General features: G+C 45.2%; 1 protein-coding gene across 7 annotated transcripts in view; it reads left to right on the plus strand.

Annotated features, from left to right (window-relative positions):
- LOC106579649 (band 4.1-like protein 3) overlaps positions 1-18,741 on the plus strand; it is a 112,520-nt gene extending 93,779 nt beyond the window's left edge. For 6 of the 7 annotated variants that reach the window (XM_045702744.2, XM_045702739.2, XM_045702738.2 and 3 more), the window contains 7 exons: positions 3,102-3,221; positions 5,432-5,590; positions 8,008-8,127; positions 8,383-8,475; positions 11,370-11,450; positions 15,337-15,453; positions 17,005-18,741. In XM_045702744.2, coding sequence (XP_045558700.2) covers positions 3,102-3,221; positions 5,432-5,590; positions 8,008-8,127; positions 8,383-8,475; positions 11,370-11,450; positions 15,337-15,447 — 684 coding nt within the window. In that variant the 3' untranslated portion in view covers positions 15,448-15,453; positions 17,005-18,741. The remainder of the gene's footprint in view (positions 1-3,101; positions 3,222-5,431; positions 5,591-8,007; positions 8,128-8,382; positions 8,476-11,369; positions 11,451-15,336; positions 15,454-17,004) is intronic. The other variant, XM_045702742.2, reaches the window with a different exon arrangement.
- The last annotated feature ends 1,882 nt before the right edge of the window (positions 18,742-20,623 follow it).

A 20,623-nucleotide genomic window follows, 5' to 3' on the forward strand; every position in this document is an offset into this window, starting at 1 on the left:
ATTTCTCCGTGTCTTTGCCATGATGAGGGTGACAAAATGACTACCGTAATCAGAATGATGAGCGCGCTCGATTTAATCTAAACAGTAAACAAAAAAGTTGTTTGACCTTAACCCGTTCGGCAATTTCATTGGTCTAATGAAGGCTTCATGCCGGCAAAAAACTGAGCACGTCACAGAATGTGTTTTTAAATTTTTTTTATTTGAAAGCGGGAAAAATCCATATATTAGCCACGTCATTGTTTAAGCCGCGAGGTTCAAAGCGTGGGAAAAAAGTAGCGGCTTAAAGTCCGGAAATTACGGTACTTCCCCTTCCCCCCTCTCCCTAACCCCCCACTTTATCCTCAAGCTACTTCCCCTTCCCCCTCTCCCTAACCCCCCACTTTATCCTCAAGTTACTTCCCCTTCCCCTTCCCCCCTCTCCCTAACCCCCCACTTTATCCTCAAGTTACTTCCCCTTCCCCTTCCCCCCTCTCCCTAACCCCCCACTTTATCCTCAAGTTACTTCCCCTTCCCCCCTCTCCCTAACCCCCCACTTTATCCTCAAGTTACTTCCCCTTCCCCCCTCTCCCTAACCCCCCACTTTATCCTCAAGTTACTTCCCCTTCCCCCCTCTCCCTAACCCCCCACTTTATCATCAAGCTACTTCCCCTTCCCCCCTCTCCCTAACCCCCCACTTTATCATCAAGCTACTTCCCCTTCCCCCCTCTCCCTAACCCCCCACTTTATCATCAAGCTACTTCCCCTTCCCCCCTCTCCCTAACCCCCCACTTTATCCTCAAGTTACTTCCCCTTCCCCCCTCTCCCTAACCCACCACTTTATCCTCAAGTTACTTCCTCTCCCCCCCTCTCCCTAACCCCCACCTTATCCTCAAGTTACTTCCTCTCCCCCCTCTCCCTAACCCCCCACTTTATCCTCAAGCTACTTCCCCTTCCCCCCCTCCCTAACCCCCCACTTTATCCTCAAGCTACTTCCCCTTCCCCCCTCTCCCTAACCCCCCACTTTATCCTCAAGGTATTTCCTCTCCCCCCCTCTCCCTAACCCCCCACTTTATCCTCAAGCTACTTCCCCTTCCCCCTCTCCCTAACCCCCCACTTTATCCTCAAGCTATTTCCTCTCCCCCCCTCTCCCTAACCCCCCACTTTATCCTCAAGATACTTCCCCTTCCCCCATCTCCCTAACCCCCCACTTTATCCTCAAGCTACTCCCCCCAACCCCCCACTTTATCCTCAAGATACTTCCCCTTCCCCCATCTCCCTAACCCCCCACTTTATCCTCAAGCTACTCCCCCCCTAACCCCCCACTTTATCCTCAAGATACTTCCCCTTCCCCCTCTCCCTAACCCCCCACTTTATCCTCAAGCTATTTCCCCTTCCCCCCTCTCCCTAACCCCCCACTTTATCCTCAAGTTACTTCCCCTTCCCCCCTCTCCCTAACCCCCACCTTATCCTCAAGTTACTTCCCCTTCCCCCCTCTCCCTAACCCCCACCTTATCCTCAAGTTACTTCCCCTTCCCCCCTCTCCCTAACCCCCACCTTATCCTCAAGTTACTTCCCCTTCCCCCTCTCCCTAACCCCCCACTTTATCCTCAAGATACTTCCCCTTCCCCCTCTCCCTAACCCCCCACTTTATCCTCAAGCTATTTCCCCTTCCCCCCTCTCCCTAACCCCCCACTTTATCCTCAAGTTACTTCCCCTTCCCCCCTCTCCCTAACCCCCACCTTATCCTCAAGCTATTTCCCCTTCCCCCCTCTCCCTAACCCCCCACTTTATCCTCAAGATACTTCCCCTTCCCCCCTCTCCCTAACCCCCCACTTTATCCTCAAGATACTTCCCCTTCCCCCATCTCCCTAACCCCCCACTTTATCCTCAAGCTACTCCCCCCCAACCCCCCACTTTATCCTCAAGATACTTCCCCTTCCCCCATCTCCCTAACCCCCCACTTTATCCTCAAGCTACTCCCCCCCTAACCCCCCACTTTATCCTCAAACTACTTCCTCCCCCCCCCCTCTCCCTAACCCCCCACTTTATCCTCAAGCTACTTCCGCCCCAGCCTGTTTGGTCGTCTTATCCACTGCAACAAGGCTGGACCCTGCGCTGTTTTGCACTCGACTGAATGTTCATGGGAATTGCATGGGAGTCTGTTTTTTGTTTTTATAGTTTGCTCTGTTTAGTTGATCCCTTTGCCACTGTATTTGGTGTCATTTGTTCACTGCTTGCCTTAGCCAAACTTGCTGCTCCATTGGTACTGGCATTTGTTTACCTCTTTCATTTCGATTTGTAAATGAAAATCGTGTTTTGGTTTAAACTGGTCCCCACGCTGCTAGCCACACCAAATGAATGCTTTCCACTTTGGCTTATGGTACGGTATACTATGGTTGGTATGCCACTGATTGCTTCAGCCCTGCCTCTTTTACTTTGACTTCCCTGGGTTTGCGCTCTCTGACCTCTCTGCAGTTTGATCTGACATGATGATATTGGCCCTATTCATAAGAGGAGACCCTCCGACACACAAGACACAAGACACTCTTGTCTGTCTCACCTATTGCCTTTGTGACTGACATTCCCAAGAGAAAAACAACTCGAGTTCAGTGATTGACATGTCACAGGAAGGTGTTTCTACCCATGTGCTCTGTAAAAGAAATGCATTGCTCCGAGTTGCATATTATAGCATAAAAACTGGATTAAAATAGTTGGAAACCAATTTGATAAAACCTTTGTAATTCTTGCATTGTCTTATAGAAGGAAATCAATCTAGGTTGTGATTGACATAATTATTTTTGAATACTTTAGAATAAAATTTGACAAACCCAATTTTCTAAGTTTACCTTTCTTAGCGATCAATCATCACCTCAATGCTCTTATGAATAATCCCGATCCCCTGAGCTTGTGTCTGGGCAATCTTCTAAGTTTACCTTTCTTAGCGATCAATCATCACCTCAATGCTCTTATGAATAATCCCGATCCCCTGAGCTTGTGTCTGGGCATTGTGTGAAAGACCTGTCTCTTTGTCTCTCCTCCTCTGTACGTACACTATCTAACTGTGTGTGTGTCTCTCTCTTCTACTCCTGTTGTGTTGACTCTCCCCATCTCTGTCTGCTCAGCCAAAGCCGACCTTTGAGGAGATGTCCCCGGAGCTCACCGCTCTCTTACAGTCGGCCAGAGATCAGACCAGCACGCGGGTCTGGACTGCTTCGCCTGCCTTTAGTCAGACCGTGTTTAAGGTGGCCTCTTATACCATATAGATAATATACAACTCAACAAACGTGACGACAGCAGTTGTAGTGCATGCATATCTGAGTTTTTTTACATTATTTTTTAACCTTTTATACAGGTTATTCTCATTGAGATAACATTTCTTTTGCAAAAGACCTGTTCAGTATCTTTACTGTTTGTCACTGATGTGTTTGTTCTTGTTGTTGAGGAAATGTTGTCACTGTAGCCACTGTGTTGTCTGTCAGGCTTTTCTGTCTCCTGTCCATCCGTCCTTCCTGCCGGCCATTGAAACAGTGGACAGGTTTATGAGGAGGAATGGTTTGTCTTGACAGAGGCACCACATGGTCCTGGGGCCTTATTGAGTAGGAATGTGAGAGCGTTATATTTGCGTTATACCCGGCATATTTGATTTTGCAACTCTACTCCACCTTTAGGTCATTTTGATACCTGAAAGTATCAAAGCAATCATCCAATGCACAGCATGTTAAATGATTTAAACATGCATTCAGAAAGATCAGTACTAACATATGAAGTAACCCTTCCCTACTGTATGGAAGCAGATTCTAGGTTATCCACCCACTCTGCCCAGAGTGGCTGAAAACTTGCTTTGGTGATGAAATTTCACTTCCTTATGATCTAAAATACATTTTTACCAAAAGACAAATATAATTATTCACGTTCTAAATCGTTCAGTGTGGACTTTTCCTCTAACATCCAATAATAAGCACCAAGATCTGTTGACATAGAGGTGCAGGTTTCTTATAACAACTGTTGACATAGAGGTGCAGGTTTCTTATAACAACTGTTGACATAGAGGTGCAGGTTTTTTATAACAACTGTTGACATAGAGGTGCAGGTTTCTTATAACAACTGTTGACATAGAGGTGCAGGTTTCTTATAACAACTGTTGACATAGCGGTGCAGGTTTCTTATAACAACTGTTGACATAGAGGTGCAGGTTTCTTATAACAACTGTTGACATAGAGGTGCAGGTTTCTTATAACAACTGTTGACATAGCGGTGCAGGTTTCTTATAACAACTGTTGACATAGAGGTGCAGGTTTCTTATAACAACTGTTGACATAGAGGTGCAGGTTTCTTATAATAACTGTTGAAATAGAGGTGCAGGTTTCTTATAACAACTGTTGACATAGAGGTGCAGGTTTCTTATAACAACTGTTGACATTGAGGTGCAGGTTTCTTATAACAACTGTTGACATAGAGGTGCAGGTTTCGTATAACAACTGTTGACATTGAGGTGCAGGTTTCTTATAACAACTGTTGACATAGAGGTGCAGGTTTCTTATAACAACTGTTGACATAGAGGTGCAGGTTTCTTATAACAACTGTTGACATGGAGGTGCAGGTTTCTTATAACAACTGTTGACATAGAGGTGCAGGTTTCTTATAACAACTGTTGACATAGAGGTGCAGGTTTCTTATAACAACTGTTGACATGGAGGTGCAGGTTTCTTATAACAACTGTTGACATAGAGGTGCAGGTTTCTTATAACAACTGTTGCGGATTTTATATCTTGTGGTCGTCTTCAAAGTTGTTTCCGAGGGTCGCAAAAAAAGATAAATTAGCATGACACGAGCTGAATTAAATGTAAAAGGATTTGAAAACGAAAAGCTTGGTATACACTCAGTGCTCCATTGAAATTTATAGAGATATGCTTGTTTTTGTGAGAAATCTTAATAACAGGAATTTCGAATTAAAATAAAGTGTATACTAAAATATGAAAATACTACATGTCATGTCTCAAAATCAATATCTCTATCTTACCTCTATATTGTTTTATGTCCTGCGGATTTGAGAAGAAAGATGACCAGTTCAAAGGGAAAGTGAGCCTGTCAGGTAGCCAATAGCCTTCATTCTTGCACGGCATCCAGCCTAGCTGACACAATGCCGTTTTCCTGATTTCTGACCACTTTTTTTCCTCTGGCCTCCCTAATCTTAGCCATCTAACAACGGTAAAAACTCCAATAACTTTTGTATGGATTATGATAGAGACATGAGGTTTGGGCCATTGGTTTTTCTTAGAGGACTATCTACACAATTAACATGAGTTTACTCATTGGTCAAAAGATGTGTTTTTGATTGGACACCCTACAGATCCATGCTATTGTTTCACCTGCTTCCATACTACTGTAGATTCAATCCATATTGAAGGTTCAAGAAGACTGTTGGTGATGTCTTGTTTGTTTCCTTTGCTAGACAACAGAGAAGGGGGAGCGGATCGTGCTGCAGACAGAGGTGGTATCATCCCAACAAGAAAAAGACCAGGATCAGCCTGAGCTGAAGTCGGCACAGCCAGAACAGCCTGACAACCAGCCTGACAACATGGAGAACCAGGCAGAGCATCAGACTGAGCAGGTAGAGACAGACTCACTGGAAGGGATAGAGGACGATAGGCCTCAGTCCGTGCTGGGGTTTACAGGGCTGAGCATGCATGATGACCACTCTGACGACTCAGACACGCCAAGCGAGGCAAGTGTCACTAGTGACGCCGCTAGCGTATTCTCAGCGGGGCCGGCCCTGACTGCTGCAGCCAAGGCCGCTGTGGACAAGGCTATAGGGGCGGCGGTGAAGCAGGCGGAGGCCGAGGAGAAAACTCCAGCCCCAGGCTCGGGTGGAAGCCTAGGCCTTGGGCTGGACAGTCAGTCAGAGGGAGAGGAGTCAGCAGGGTCAGTCTCAGAGGAGGAAGCGGAGAAGGAAAACAGCCAAGTCTGGAGAGGGTGCTTCGTGCCCCCCTCCCCCGTGCACCCCTCTCCTATTGGAGCGTCCTGGCAGAGTCTCAGTGGGGAGGTAGCTGCTGCAAGGGCTCACTCGGAGGTAACACCCCAAAGAGCCCCAAAATGTTCCCTAGTTGCCCCATTGACCTGTAGTACCTCTCCATAAGTGCCCCCCTAAACTATCCTTAACTGTCCTTCCCACTTGCCTACAATAGCACTGGAAAAGCTACCCCGTCTCATATTCCTTTTTGCCCATGCTATTTAGAAAGTGCTCAATCTATTACAGTCATGCCTTCCCATTTCCCTGTAATATCACTGGAAAGATTCTCCCAAAATTCTCCCAATCTTAGCCTCCCATTAGCTAGTAGTGCCAATAAGCAGGAAGCATGCAATTTATCCCAATCTTAGCCGTATTACCACAGAATCAGCTACCCAACTCCACCAGTCCTGACCCTCCTCTTTGCCAATAGTAGCAGTCAGCCAGCCTGTGCTGCTGTGTGTGCAGTGATGTGTAGGTGGGAGACTGTCCTGTTCCTGGTTCCCTGTCCCTGTTTCTTTCCACTGGGTTTTCTATTAGAAAGCATTACCAAGGCCAGGCAGGCTGTACATACTGTAAGCTACTGTATCTATCAGCCAGGGAGGTATTGAAAACTGTTGAAAATTGCATAGAGGGACTTCTTGCGTGTGTGATTGTGTAATTGTGTGTATGCAGCCCTGTGTTTGTTCTTACAGCACCACAATAAACGCTATAATATTTTCGAGCTGCCCATATACACACAGTATCATAGTGGAAACGGTTTATTTCTTCCTGACTTGTTGCTTTATTTCCCTAATGTTCAGATACACTGAGTATCTTAAAACATTAAGAACACCTTCCTAATATTCAGTGGTCTGAAGGCTTGAAGATCCTTATTTTACCTGTCTCCTCCATCTACACTGACTCAAGTGGATTTAACAAGTGACATCAATAAGGGATCATAACTTTCACCTGGATTCACCTGGTCTGTCTATGTCATGGACAGAGCTGGTGTTCATAATGTTATACTCAGTGTAGATTACCTTTGTGGCAATCATGAGCAGCAATGAATTAGAATGTTTTCTGGACACACGTCTATGAGAAGCACAGATTGAATAGATAGCGGTCTGTTGCAGGGTTATTGTTTATCGGTCCACAAATGTTTTCAATTATGTGGACCGTTTCAGTTTATAAATACAATCCTGCCAGGTAGACCCATTTGGCTTTCTCCTAAATGAATTAATATGCTTCCACAATCCCACATAAGACTTACTCTGTGGTGAACTGTGATGAATTCTTAGTGAATGGTCCAGGATGGTGCACTAAGTGTCGTAACCCCTTTCATCATAAATAAAAAAACAACAATTTATTTTATAACAACACCTCTGCTATTTGCTTTTGGGATTTTATGTTATCATTTTGATTTGATTCATTTTGATAATTTTATAGATCTTCTATCAGAGAGTGGATGGTCCTCATGAACAGCCAGTCCTTCAGTACTTTCCCTTTCCTTTCCTTTTTCTATGACCTTTCAATTCACTCATTAACTGCTTGTGTGTCCTGTAGACAGAAGGTGACAATGTAATTGTGTGTGAGCATGCAAACGTGATTGTCTGTGTGTGTGCATAAATAAATATAAGGGTGAAATCTTATTTTCTGCACCCTTTTCATTTCTCTCTATCCCTCTCTCTATCAATCTCTCTCGATCCCTCTCTCTCTCTATCCCTCTCTCTCTCTATCCCTTTCTCCATCCCTCTCTTTATTTCTCTCTCCATCCCTCTCTATCTCTCTTTATTTCTCTGTCTCTATCTCCCTCTCTCTCTCTCTCCCTCTCTTTCCATCCCTTTCTTTATTTCTCCCTCTCTTTATTTCTCTCTCTATCCCTATCTCGTTCTCTCTCTCTCCCTCTATCCCTCCCTCTCTTGCTCTGTCTCTATCCCTCTCTCTCTATCCCTCTCCCTCTATTTCTCTCACTCTATCCCTCTCTATCTCTCTCTCTCTCTCTATCCCTCTCTATTTCTCTCTCTCTCTCTCTCTCTCAGTTGTCTGTGCTCGAGGCTCCAGAGGTCCTGACCTTCAACAGGGCAGACATGGTGTATGTGACCCAGGAGGTCCCTGTAATACACACGGAAATGAAAACTGTCACATACCAGTCACTAGAGGTAAAGGGCCTCTCGTCAGACTTATGTCTCATGCTCTATTCTGGATATTCTCATATACTCCAATGTGTATATTTTTTACCTGGGTAGTGTTCATTAGGGCACACAATGGAAAATGTTGTAAAACTCTAATTGCAACAAAAAACGTCCAAGTGGTTCCTCCTTGTTTCAGTCCATTTTACAACGTTTGGTGCCTAAGGAATACGACCCTGTTCTTCCATCCAGTTGAGAGGATGAATTGTGTCTGTGTTGTTCCAGGCTGACGCTGATCCCGAGGCAGGGGTGTTGATGAGCGCCCAGACCATCACCTCAGACACCACCAGCACCACCACAACCACACATATCACCAAGGTAGATACTACCTGACCTACACTACATTCACCTCAGCTTTATCCATGAGTCCCTTTTGTGTCCCTTTGATATTTTAAGTTTAAATTGTGCACCAATTGTAACGAGTTCGCTGAGAGTCGGGAAGCAAGTTCAGGGTGTGAGTGTTTTAATAAATAAATGAAACATGTAACACAAACAACGCACAGACATGAAAACAGAGTCAATAACACCTGAGGAAAGAACCGAGGGGAGGGACAGATATAGGGAAGATAATAAAGGAGGTTATGGAGTCCAGGTGAGTGTCATGAGGCGCTGGTGCGCGAGACGATGGTGACAGGTGTACAGGGTAATCAGCAGCCTGATGACCTAGAGGAAGGAGAGGGAGTATACGTGACTCCCAGACACTAGACTCTAGCCGCACGACGCCGTCAAAGGGGACGAACCCGGGGATCAGGAGCAGACTGGTCACCCCTGCTGATGCGCAAGAACCTGTCGAGTCAGCTGGGGCGCGGGAACCTGACAGATCGGTTGAGGCAGGGGAGCCTGGCGATCCGGCTAAGGTATGAAAGGTATGAAAGCCTGATCCGGCTGAGGTATGAAAGCCTGACGGCTGAGGCAGGGGAACCTGTTGAGTCAGCTGGGGCGCGGGAACCTGACAGATCGGTTGAGGCAGGGGAGCCTGGCGATCCGGCTGAGGCAGGGGAGCCTGGCGATCTGGTTGAGGCATGAGAGCCTGGCGATCTGGTTGAGGCATGAGAGCCTGGCGATCTGGTTGAGGCATGAGAGCCTGGCGATCTGGTTGAGGCATGAGAGCCTGGCGATCTGGTTGAGGCATGAGAGCCTGGCGATCTGGTTGAGGCATGAGAGCCTGGCGATCTGGTTGAGGCATGAGAGCCTGGCGATCTGGTTGAGGCAGGGGAGCCTGTAGCAGTTCCCGGACCCAACATCATTACTTTGACACAAAAATAACATAAAAAACACTCCCTGATGCTTCCCTTAGGTGAGGTGTTATTCTGTAACGAGTTCGCTGAGAGTCGGGAAGCAAGTTCAGGGTGTGAGTGTTTTAATAAATAAATGAAACACGTAACACAAACAACGCACCGACATGAAAACAGAGTCAATAACACCTGAGGAAAGAACCGAGGGGAGGGACAGATATAGGGAAGACAATCAAGGAGGTTATGGAGTCCAGGTGAGTGTCATGAGGCGCTGGTGCGCGAGACGATGGTGACAGGTGTACAGGGTAATCAGCAGCCTGATGACCTAGAGGAAGGAGAGGGAGGATAATCAGCAGCCTGATGACCTAGAGGTCAGAGAGGGAGGATAATCAGCAGCCTGATGACCCTAGAGGTCAGAGAGGGAGGATAATCAGCAGCCTGATGACCTAGAGGTCAGAGAGGGAGGATAATCAGCAGCCTGATGACCTAGAGGTCAGAGAGGGAGGATAATCAGCAGCCTGATGACCTAGAGGTCAGAGAGGGAGGATAATCAGCAGCCTGATGACCTAGAGGTCAGAGAGGGAGGATAATCAGCAGCCTGATGACCTAGAGGTCAGAGAGGGAGGATAATCAGCAGTCTGATGACCTAGAGGTCAGAGAGGGAGGATAATCAGCAGCCTGATGACCTAGAGGTCAGAGAGGGAGGATAATCAGCAGCCTGATGACCTAGAGGGAGGAGAGGGAGGATAATCAGCAGCCTGATGACCTAGAGGTCAGAGAGGGAGGATAATCAGCAGCCTGATGACCTAGAGGGAGCAGCAGCCTGATGACCTAGAGGTCAGAGAGGGAGGATAATCAGCAGCCTGATGACCTAGAGGTCAGAGAGGGAGGATAATCAGCAGCCTGATGACCTAGAGGTCAGAGAGGGAGGATAATCAGCAGCCTGATGACCTAGAGGTCAGAGAGGGAGGATAATCAGCAGCCTGATGACCTAGAGGTCAGAGAGGGAGGATAATCAGCAGTCTGATGACCTAGAGGTCAGAGAGGGAGGATAATCAGCAGCCTGATGACCTAGAGGTCAGAGAGGGAGGATAATCAGCAGCCTGATGACCTAGAGGTCAGAGAGGGAGTATACATGACACCAATATTGCATTTTAAAAGCCTGATATATTAAATGAAGTGTCCTTTAACATAGACCGCATGGACAAATAAATAAATCAGATTTGTTTATATTAATGAAGACTTGCTATAGTGCCAAAATCCAGCATTTTGACATGTCCCTCCGTGCACTCTCTGTGACTTTTAGGAAGATTTTATCCCACTTAAACTCCAAAACTTCTCCAAGTTTTCACCATCATTGTAAAGCCCAAGTTATTATTTATTTCATGTGATTATTGATTCATTTACGTCTGTCCCTCATTTTAAGGTCAACCCTGTTACATGAACTTAACTCTTGTTTTAATAAGATGAAACTATTCCTTTAAAAAAAGTATTAAAAAAATTCTAAAGAAACCTTGAACATCTAATAGTCAAACCATAGTGTAAAAGCAGGTAAGCTGGTTCTACTCCTTTTGGCCATTTTCTGGTGTTTTGTGTTGGAAGACAAAGCAGTTTGAGCATTACTCTTCAACCCTGTTACCAATACTGCAGTCCGTTTGTTTTTTAATGATTAAATTGAACATGTTATCTTTATGACAGATTGTTCAAATTAAAATTCACCAAGTTCCACTACCCAAAGGGGACTAGTTTCGTGGAACGACCCAGTGTCATGGGTAGCTTACTGTATGAGTGAATAGGGCGGGGTTATGGATTCCACTGGTTTGTTAGTGGTGCATATAATTTCACTATTAATTAGGTGGTTCCATTGGCTCAGTTGGTTTCAAGCTTGGTGCTTCCAATATTACAGCTGTGGGTTCCTTTAGGCTTAGTTGTTCCATGTCTGAAATGTACCTCAAATTCAATTACATTTTTTTCCAGACTGTGAAAGGAGGCATCTCGGAAACCAGGATCGAGAAGAGAATCGTAATCTCGGGTGATGCAGACATTGACCATGACGAGGTAATAAGATATACTGTTCCTTCACTCTTACACTGTGTGTCCTCTAGCATGCATCCTAAGTATCCTTACAGCTACGAAATAGGTTTAGCTATTTTAACAAGACGATTGGTAAGTGGAGACATTGCTGATGTGACGATATTCGGTCCCCTACCCAACGAACCATCTGGTGGCAAAGGCATCATTATGCCGTCTTTTATGATGTCATGGAACAGCTGTATACTAGTTGTAACATGTTTTGTTATCGTCTTTTTAGTAACCAGAAAAAGACGTCTTTATCTGGTTGTAATCTGACCAGATAACAATATAAAGTATTTTCATGACGTTTTAAAGTCGTTGTTCACACACACACACATTGATGGAGGTGTTCACAACCACACAGTGACGGAGGTGTTCACAACCACACAGTGACGGAGGTGTTCACAACCACACAGTGACTGAGGTGTTCACAACCACACAGTGACGGAGGTGTTCACAACCACACAGTGACGGAGGTGTTCACAACCACACAGTGACGGAGGTGTCCACAACCACACAGTGACGGAGGTGTTCACAACCACACAGTGACGGAGGTGTTCACAACCACACAGTGACGGAGGTGTTCACACACACAGTGACGGAGGTGTTCACACACACACACACAGTGACGGAGGTGTTCACAACCACACAGTGACGGAGGTGTTCACACACCACACAGTGACGGAGGTGTTCACAACCACACAGTGACGGAGGTGTTCACAACCACACAGTGACGGAGGTGTTCACAACCACACAGTGACGGAGGTGTTCCCCCACGGACGGAGGGCCCACACAGTGACGGAGGTGTTCACAACCACACAGTGACGGAGGTGTTCACAACCACACAGTGACGGAGGTGTTCACAACCACACAGTGACGGAGGTGTTCACACACACAGTGACGGAGGTGTTCACACACACACACACAGTGACGGAGGTGTTCACAACCACACAGTGACGGAGGTGTTCACACACCACGGACGGAGGTGCCCCCCAGGACGGAGGTGTTCACAACCACACAGTGACGGAGGTGTTCACAACCACACAGTGACGGAGGTGTTCACAACCACACAGTGACGGAGGTGTTCACAACCACACAGTGACGGAGGTGTTCACACACACAGTGACGGAGGTGTTCACAACCACACAGTGACGGAGGTGTTCACCACCACACAGTGACGGAGGTGTTCACACACACACAGTGACGGAGGTGTTCACAACCACACAGTGACGGAGGTGTTCACAACCACACAGTGACGGAGGTGTTCACAACCACACAGTGACGGAGGTGTTCACAACCACACAGTGACGGAGGTGTTCCCCCGGACGGAGGGCACCCACGGACGGAGGTGCCCCCACGTGCGGAGGTGTTCACAACCACACAGTGACGGAGGTGTTCACAACCACACAGTGACGGAGGTGTTCACCACCACACAGTGACGGAGGTGTTCACAACCACACAGTGACGGAGGTGTTCACAACCACACAGTGACGGAGGTGTTCACAACCACACAGTGACGGAGGTGTTCACACACCACACAGTGACGGAGGTGTTCACAACCACACAGTGACGGAGGTGTTCACAACCACACAGTGACGGAGGTGTTCACAACCACACAGTGACGGAGGTGTCCACACACACACAGTGACGGAGGTGTTCACACACATTGTGAAGGAGGTGTTCACAACCACATTGTGAAGGAGGTATACCCAACCACACTGTGAAGGAGGTATACCCAACCACATTGTGAAGGAGGTATACCCAACCACATTGTGAAGGAGGTATAACCAACCACATTGTGAAGGAGGTATACCCAACCACACTGTGAAGAAGGTATACCCAACCACACTGTGAAAAAGGTATACCCAACCACACTGTGAAGGAGGTATACCCAACCACATTGTGAAGGAGGTATACCCAACCACACTGTGAAGGAGGTATACCCAACCACATTGTGAAGGAGGTATACCCAACCACATTGTGAAGGAGGTATACCCAACCACATTGTGAAGGAGGTATACCCAACCACATTGTGAAGGAGGTATACCCAACCACACAGTGACGGAGGTGTTCACAACCACACAGTGACGGAGGTGTTCACAACCACACAGTGACGGAGGTGTTCACACCACACAGTGACGGAGGTGTTCACAACCACACAGTGACGGAGGTGTTCACAACCACACAGTGACGGAGGTGTTCACAACCACACAGTGACGGAGGTGTTCACACACACAGTGACGGAGGTGTTCCACACACACACACAGTGACGGAGGTGTTCACAACCACACAGTGACGGAGGTGTTCACACACACACAGTGACGGAGGTGTTCACAACCACACAGTGACGGAGGTGTTCACAACCACACAGTGACGGAGGTGTTCACACACCACACAGTGACGGAGGTGTTCACAACCACACAGTGACGGAGGTGTTCACAACCACACAGTGACGGAGGTGTTCACAACCACACAGTGACGGAGGTGTTCACAACCACACAGTGACGGAGGTGTTCACCACCACACAGTGACGGAGGTGTTCACACACACACAGTGACGGAGGTGTTCACAACCACACAGTGACGGAGGTGTTCACAACCACACAGTGACGGAGGTGTCCACAACCACACAGTGACGGAGGTGTTCACAACCACACAGTGACGGAGGTGTTCACAACCACACAGTGACGGAGGTGTTCACACACACAGTGACGGAGGTGTTCACAACCACACAGTGACGGAGGTGTCCACAACCACACAGTGACGGAGGTGTTCACAACCACACAGTGACGGAGGTGTTCACCACCACACAGTGACGGAGGTGTTCACAACCACACAGTGACGGAGGTGTTCACAACCACACAGTGATGGAGGTGTTCACACCACACAGTGACGGAGGTGTTCACAACCACACTGTGAAGGAGGTATACCCAACCACACTGTGAAGGAGGTATCCCACACCACAGTGACGGAGGTGTTCACACCTTGTGAAGGAGGTGATAACCAACCACATTGTGAAGGAGGTATACCCAACCACACTGTGAAGGAGGTATAACCAACCACATTGTGAAGGAGGTATACCCAACCACATTGTGAAGGAGGTATACCCAACCACACTGTGAAGGAGGTATACCCAACCACACTGTGAAGAAGGTATACCCAACCACACTGTGAAGGAGGTATACCCAACCACACTGTGAAGGAGGTATACCCAACCACACTGTGAAGGAGGTATACCCAACCACATTGTGAAGGAGGTATACCCAACCACACTGTGAAGGAGGTATACCCAACCACACTGTGAAGGAGGTATACCCAACCACACTGTGAAGGAGGTATACCCAACCACATTGTGAAGGAGGTATACCCAACCACACTGTGAAGGAGGTATACCCAACCACATTGTGAAGGAGGTATACCCAACCACATTGTGAAGGAGGTATACCCAACCACACTGTGAAGGAGGTATACCCAACCACATTGTGAAGGAGGTATACCCAACCACATTGTGAAGGAGGTATACCCAACCACATTGTGAAGGAGGTATACCCAACCACATTGTGAAGGAGGTATACCCAACCACATTGTGAAGGAGGTATACCCAACCACATTGTGAAGGAGGTATAACCAACCACATTGTGAAGGAGGTATACCCAACCACATTGTGAAGGAGGTATACCCAACCACATTGTGAAGGAGGTATACCCAACCACATTGTGAAGGAGGTATACCCAACCACACTGTGAAGGAGGTATACCCAACCACACTGTGACTAGTCCAACCCTTGCCCTTGTGACTCTGATCATGCCCATTCCACCTTCCTCTCTGTTTCCCTCCATGGGGTGTTTGGCATATTGTCTGTCTGTCTGTAGGCCTTGGCTCAGGCCATAAAGGAGGCCAAAAAGCAGCACCCTGACATGTCAGTGACCAAAGTAGTGGTCCACAAAGAGACTGAAATCACGCCCGAGGAGGGCGAAGAGTGACCGCAGGTAAGGGGACCACATCGGTCGGTCTGTGACGGCTGGGTCTGGCTGGCAGGACACTGACAAGTAACCCCCTCCATTTCCTCCACATCCATCTCCTGCTTCTTGTGCTGTCTACAGTCACCGGCTTCCTCATAGGGCTGCTCAATGCTCAGCTTGCTGTACTAACCTGGGCTGCTTTCAGCTTTCCACAGTCCTCTCCCTCTCCACAGTCAGCTCTAGTATCATGATTCCTTCTGTGTGGATGGAGTCTCTCTGTCATATATATATATATACATACTGTATGGAGTCTCTCTCTCTCTCTCTCTCTCTCTCTCTCTCTCTCTCTCTCTATATATATATATATATATATATATATATACATACTGTATGGCGTCCCTATATATACTGTATGGAGTCTCTATATATTTACTGTATGGAGTCTATATTTACTGTATGGAGTCTGTCTATATACTGTATGGAGTCTCTCTATATATACTGTATGGAGTCTCTATATATATACTGTATGGAGTCTCTCTATATATACTGTATGGAGTCTCTCTATAGCCTTCCATGACTGGCTTCTGTGCCTGTGATGGCTGCTCTGGAAATGTGATTGGTGCTAATGTTTGCATTTTCTTTCAGCGTCTCATACCATTATTGACAATAAGCAATTCAAACGTTGTGTGTTTGCAATTTATTTTTTACTGTTTTGTCTAAATTTCAAGTTGGGTTTTGATTGTTGTCTATACAATTCTCTCTGTTATCTCTGGTTGTGTTCAGAGGGTACTGGTTTTAATACTGCCAGTTTGTCTCATTCCTATCAAATGAGGGGTTACTTGATGAGTGTGTTGAACTACATTCTATCATTATTCACCCTCTTTCTGGTTATTATGGCAAAATGCTCAAGAGAGACACCAGTTTACATTTCTTATTGTCAAAGTTTCCGTATGCTGTAGTAGAGACATATTGCTTGGCAGGGGCTGTCTAGTCTATTAACCCTTTAAAATAAATGGTCATGTCTTAGCATGCAGCTTGTATGAATCTGTGTCAGATAAGTGTTGGTTTAGATGGAAAAGGTTTCTTCTGCTGATAACAAACAAACCATTGACTGCCATTCACACGACCTCTGGCATTCACACGACCTCTGGCATTCACACGACCTCTGGCATTCACACGACCTCTGCCATTCACACGACCTCTGCCATTCACACGACCTCTGCCATTCACACGACCTCTGCCATTCACACGACCTCTGCCATTCACACGACCTCTGATATTCACACGACCTCTGGCATTCACACGACCTCTGGCATTCACACGACCTCTGGCATTCACACGACCTCTGGCATTCACACGACCTCTGATATTCACACGACCTCTGATATTCACATGACCTCTGATATTCACACGACCTCTCTCATGCTATTCTTCTTATCTTCAATCATAACAGCTGCATTAACAGAAAACATTTCCTTTTTTCCATCCTTCTGAAAAAGATGTACCTTGAACAAGAATGGGAGTGTTCATCTGTTTTATCTAAGCACGTGCTCTATAACGATACTCTCTCTATTTCAGGAGTGACGGGTCACCGGGTTCACCAACGTTTCGGGAGCATTCTGTTAATGTTACTTCACGCTGTTCAGAGTACGGGACGCAAGCAGGATAGTGGCGTTGCCAACAGACAGAACCACTGTAGCAGACACTAATACTGCATCCGAACACTACTGAATTAACCTCATCCACTCAAACTCCCTCACTCACTCACCATCACTACTGGCAAACACAGACCTCCAAAGCTACCTTCATAGGAACATGTATATTGCATGAAAAGGGAACAATTCTGCATTTTTGTAAAAGAAAAAAAAAAAACGATATATCAAAAGTTCTACATGTTTTACTTGACCTGTAAACTCAGACTCAAAGGTTTAAGAATGTATGTGATGAGAGTTAAGATAGTATAGATCATTATGTTGTATTTATTATCAACCTGCTCACTTGGAAACATGGTATAATAGTAGGCTAGGATGGCACAATATTTATCCACGCAATAGATGTGGCATTCATCTTGTCATAAGTCCCCTTATTTATCCCAAATGCTGATTTTATCCAATTTTACATAGAGTATTCCCTTTAAAAAGACAACAATAATATGTATGGTACTGGTACATGCATTTGCTTAGTAGGTCATTCATCCTCAAAGATCATTTTGTTGTTTTTACTTTCATTGTAAATATGCTTATTTGGTTTTCCTTTAATTACAAGGTGAGGATGAGGATGATGAGGCAAAATACTGTATAAGTGTTAGTTAGCAGGAAAAGTTAAACAGACTCCATTACTGTGACCTCTGAGGTGATTAAGAAACCCCTTATAATACAGTATGTGTCTTCACACTGTGGATTGAACTTTCTTGTTGGCTTGTATCTGATATTATACCCTATTCCATATGGGCTCTGGTCAAAAGTAGGGTACTATATAGCGTATAGGATGCAATTTTAGATACATAATTGTTTAGACACATTCTTAAAGGAAAATTCCACCCAAAAACAATATTTTGGTATTTGTTTCGTTAGTCCATTGTTGACACAGTCCCAACATGTTTTGCTTGTCAGCAATCAAGTTTTCAAGATATGTAACTTTCAAAATACTGAAATCATCCCTGTATGATACATTTTGCATCCTATGATGCTGCGTTTTGCGTCATATGATGCAAAATGCATCATACAGGGATGATTTCTGTATTTTGAAAGTTACATATCTTGAAAACCTGATTACTGACAAGCAAAACATTTTGGGACTATGGAAATAAAATAATAATATTTTAAAATAATAATATTTTAATAATGGACTAATAAATAAAATTTCTAAAATAAAATACTAAAATATATATATGTATATATATTTTTTTGGGGGGGTGCAATTTTCCTTTAAGTCCTACCCAGAATCCTCCTCATCCCTGTGTGTCACATCCAAGCCTTAAAACTGTGCAGAATGGACAGACAACAACCTCAAGTACAAGCCTGCAGTGTGTGTTTGTGTGCTTGGTTTCTCCCACACAGAGGCATCATGCCCATCGAACCTGAGCTGGCACCATCGGGTGGCACATGCCCCCCTCAATATCATCCACTGGGATGAGAATACATAATTAGCAGTGTCTTACAGAATGAATATTAAGACATTATATATTCGGTCATCAGTGACCCCTCAGAGATATTGGGATCATGATGCCTCTGATCCCAGCCCTTCAAATCATCAGCTGTAAAAACCATCCTTGTTGAATGTGTTTCCCACAAGATAAATAAATGGATAAATACATTTTGTTGGATCTCATTTTTTTTGGTCAATCGCTGAAAATGTATTGGTGGTTGTGCTCTCATAAACTCATGGCCGTAACTCTACAGTGAAGCCATTTACAGTATCCCAACCCATTCAGAGTGACACGAGCCCGCTACTCTTTTCTTCTTCTAACAAGCTACTAGTTATTTCATGAAAGGATCACCATTAGAAGGAAAGGCATGACAAAATGGCTGATTGTACTTTCACTGAACACAAGTGCAGAGTCCGGTTACAGTCATGTGTTGCAAGATAAGGTGTAAATCACTTTGGTTGTGTGTGACAGACTAGTAATGTTCCTAACCAAGCCAAATGTCCATCAACAAGACAGTTTGAATGACTCATTTGAGAAGCAGTGTTTGGTAGGAAACTGAAATGTAATATGATAATTCTGTTCCACAACAGCATTGTCTAGAGGGACCTAACCAGTCAGAAACTAGGGTGTCTACTCAAGAAGCATCTCGGAGTAGGACTGCTACCTATCCAGGATCAGCCAGACTGCTTCGTGATCACCCTGCTCAAAGGATGCTGGATGATATATACAATAGCTGTTTGTCTTGAAATTAGCCTTTTGAACCATAGATGTGTTGGAGTGTACAGTGTATATCTACTGTATATTTCTCTCAGCCCAGTAAATTAAGTGTTATATATTATAGAAATGTTTCAAATGTGTCTTCAGCTTTGCAAAATTGTTTTTAGTATTTTAAACGGATCATTAGGCAAAGGCAAAGTTGTTGACTACCCAGTAGCCACAATATATTTTCAATTACAGATTTGACCTTTCAGAGCATATTGAATCTGGCTTTCCTCTAATTCAGAGTGCAACTACACCAATGGAACATGAAGTCAACTGTAAAGGCACAGCTGCTCTGGCATGAAGCAGATGGGGCCATAGTGCCCACTGCCAATGGCTGTATAAGCATCATGTTCATTATTCTAACTCTGAACACAAACCATGACAAATATATATTGATGGTGCAATCCAAACCTTCAAGAGATGTGCAGCACATTGTTAAATAACCAAATTACATTTACAGAAATATTACATTAAAATCTCTGGGATATAAAACAGAGAATCATTATGCAAGGTGGCATCTCCAATTAGCATGAATTATTGCATTGTAGTAGAGACTGAAAGAAAATTGCTTTAATGTAATTTGGGCATATACATTTAGAATATCAATAGAATACCGCAAAAAGGGAACCATGACGTCATTAACAGCCGATATCCATCATCCCATTACAATTGAGGACCATAAACAAATGGAAATGAGCCTAATTTAATCCATTTAGGGTTACATTCCTTGTAAAAAAAAATAAAAAAAGTTTATCGAAATGGATTATTAAAACTGTGTTGTAAAATCAATATTTGATGGGGTATTTCATCAAATTATTATCGGTGGGCCATGTCAAAGGCTCCAGTTTGACACTCCGTGCCGAACGTGCACACCTGTAGGCTCTGTGGGTGAAACACTGGCTAAAATGATTGAGGGTCAGTGCTATCAGAGATCCTTGGGACGTCCCTACCCTAAACCCTAAACATAATCCTTATCTAACCCTAACCTTGAACCTTACCTTAACCATTTTAAATGTGAACTTCAATGGGGGTAGGGACGTACCAAGGACTCTGGATTGCACGGACTAATTATTGAATCTCTCTGTATAATCTCGATAAAAAAGCGCACTCGCTTCCCGCTCGTGACAGTAGCTTTCGCGCCCCAAATCTACTCCCGTTTTCATTCTAGGTTCGCGCTCCAGAGACTTCTTATCAGTAATTTGCGTAAGCACAGTGTGGTTTCTGCTTTTTGTATTGTATTTACGCTTTGAGCGTAGGCGGAAACATTTACAATTGACGTACGTACGC

Source organism: Salmo salar, chromosome 19 (genome assembly GCF_965601325.2).
Source record: "Salmo salar chromosome 19, fSalSal1, whole genome shotgun sequence".
NCBI lineage: Eukaryota > Metazoa > Chordata > Actinopteri > Salmoniformes > Salmonidae > Salmo > Salmo salar.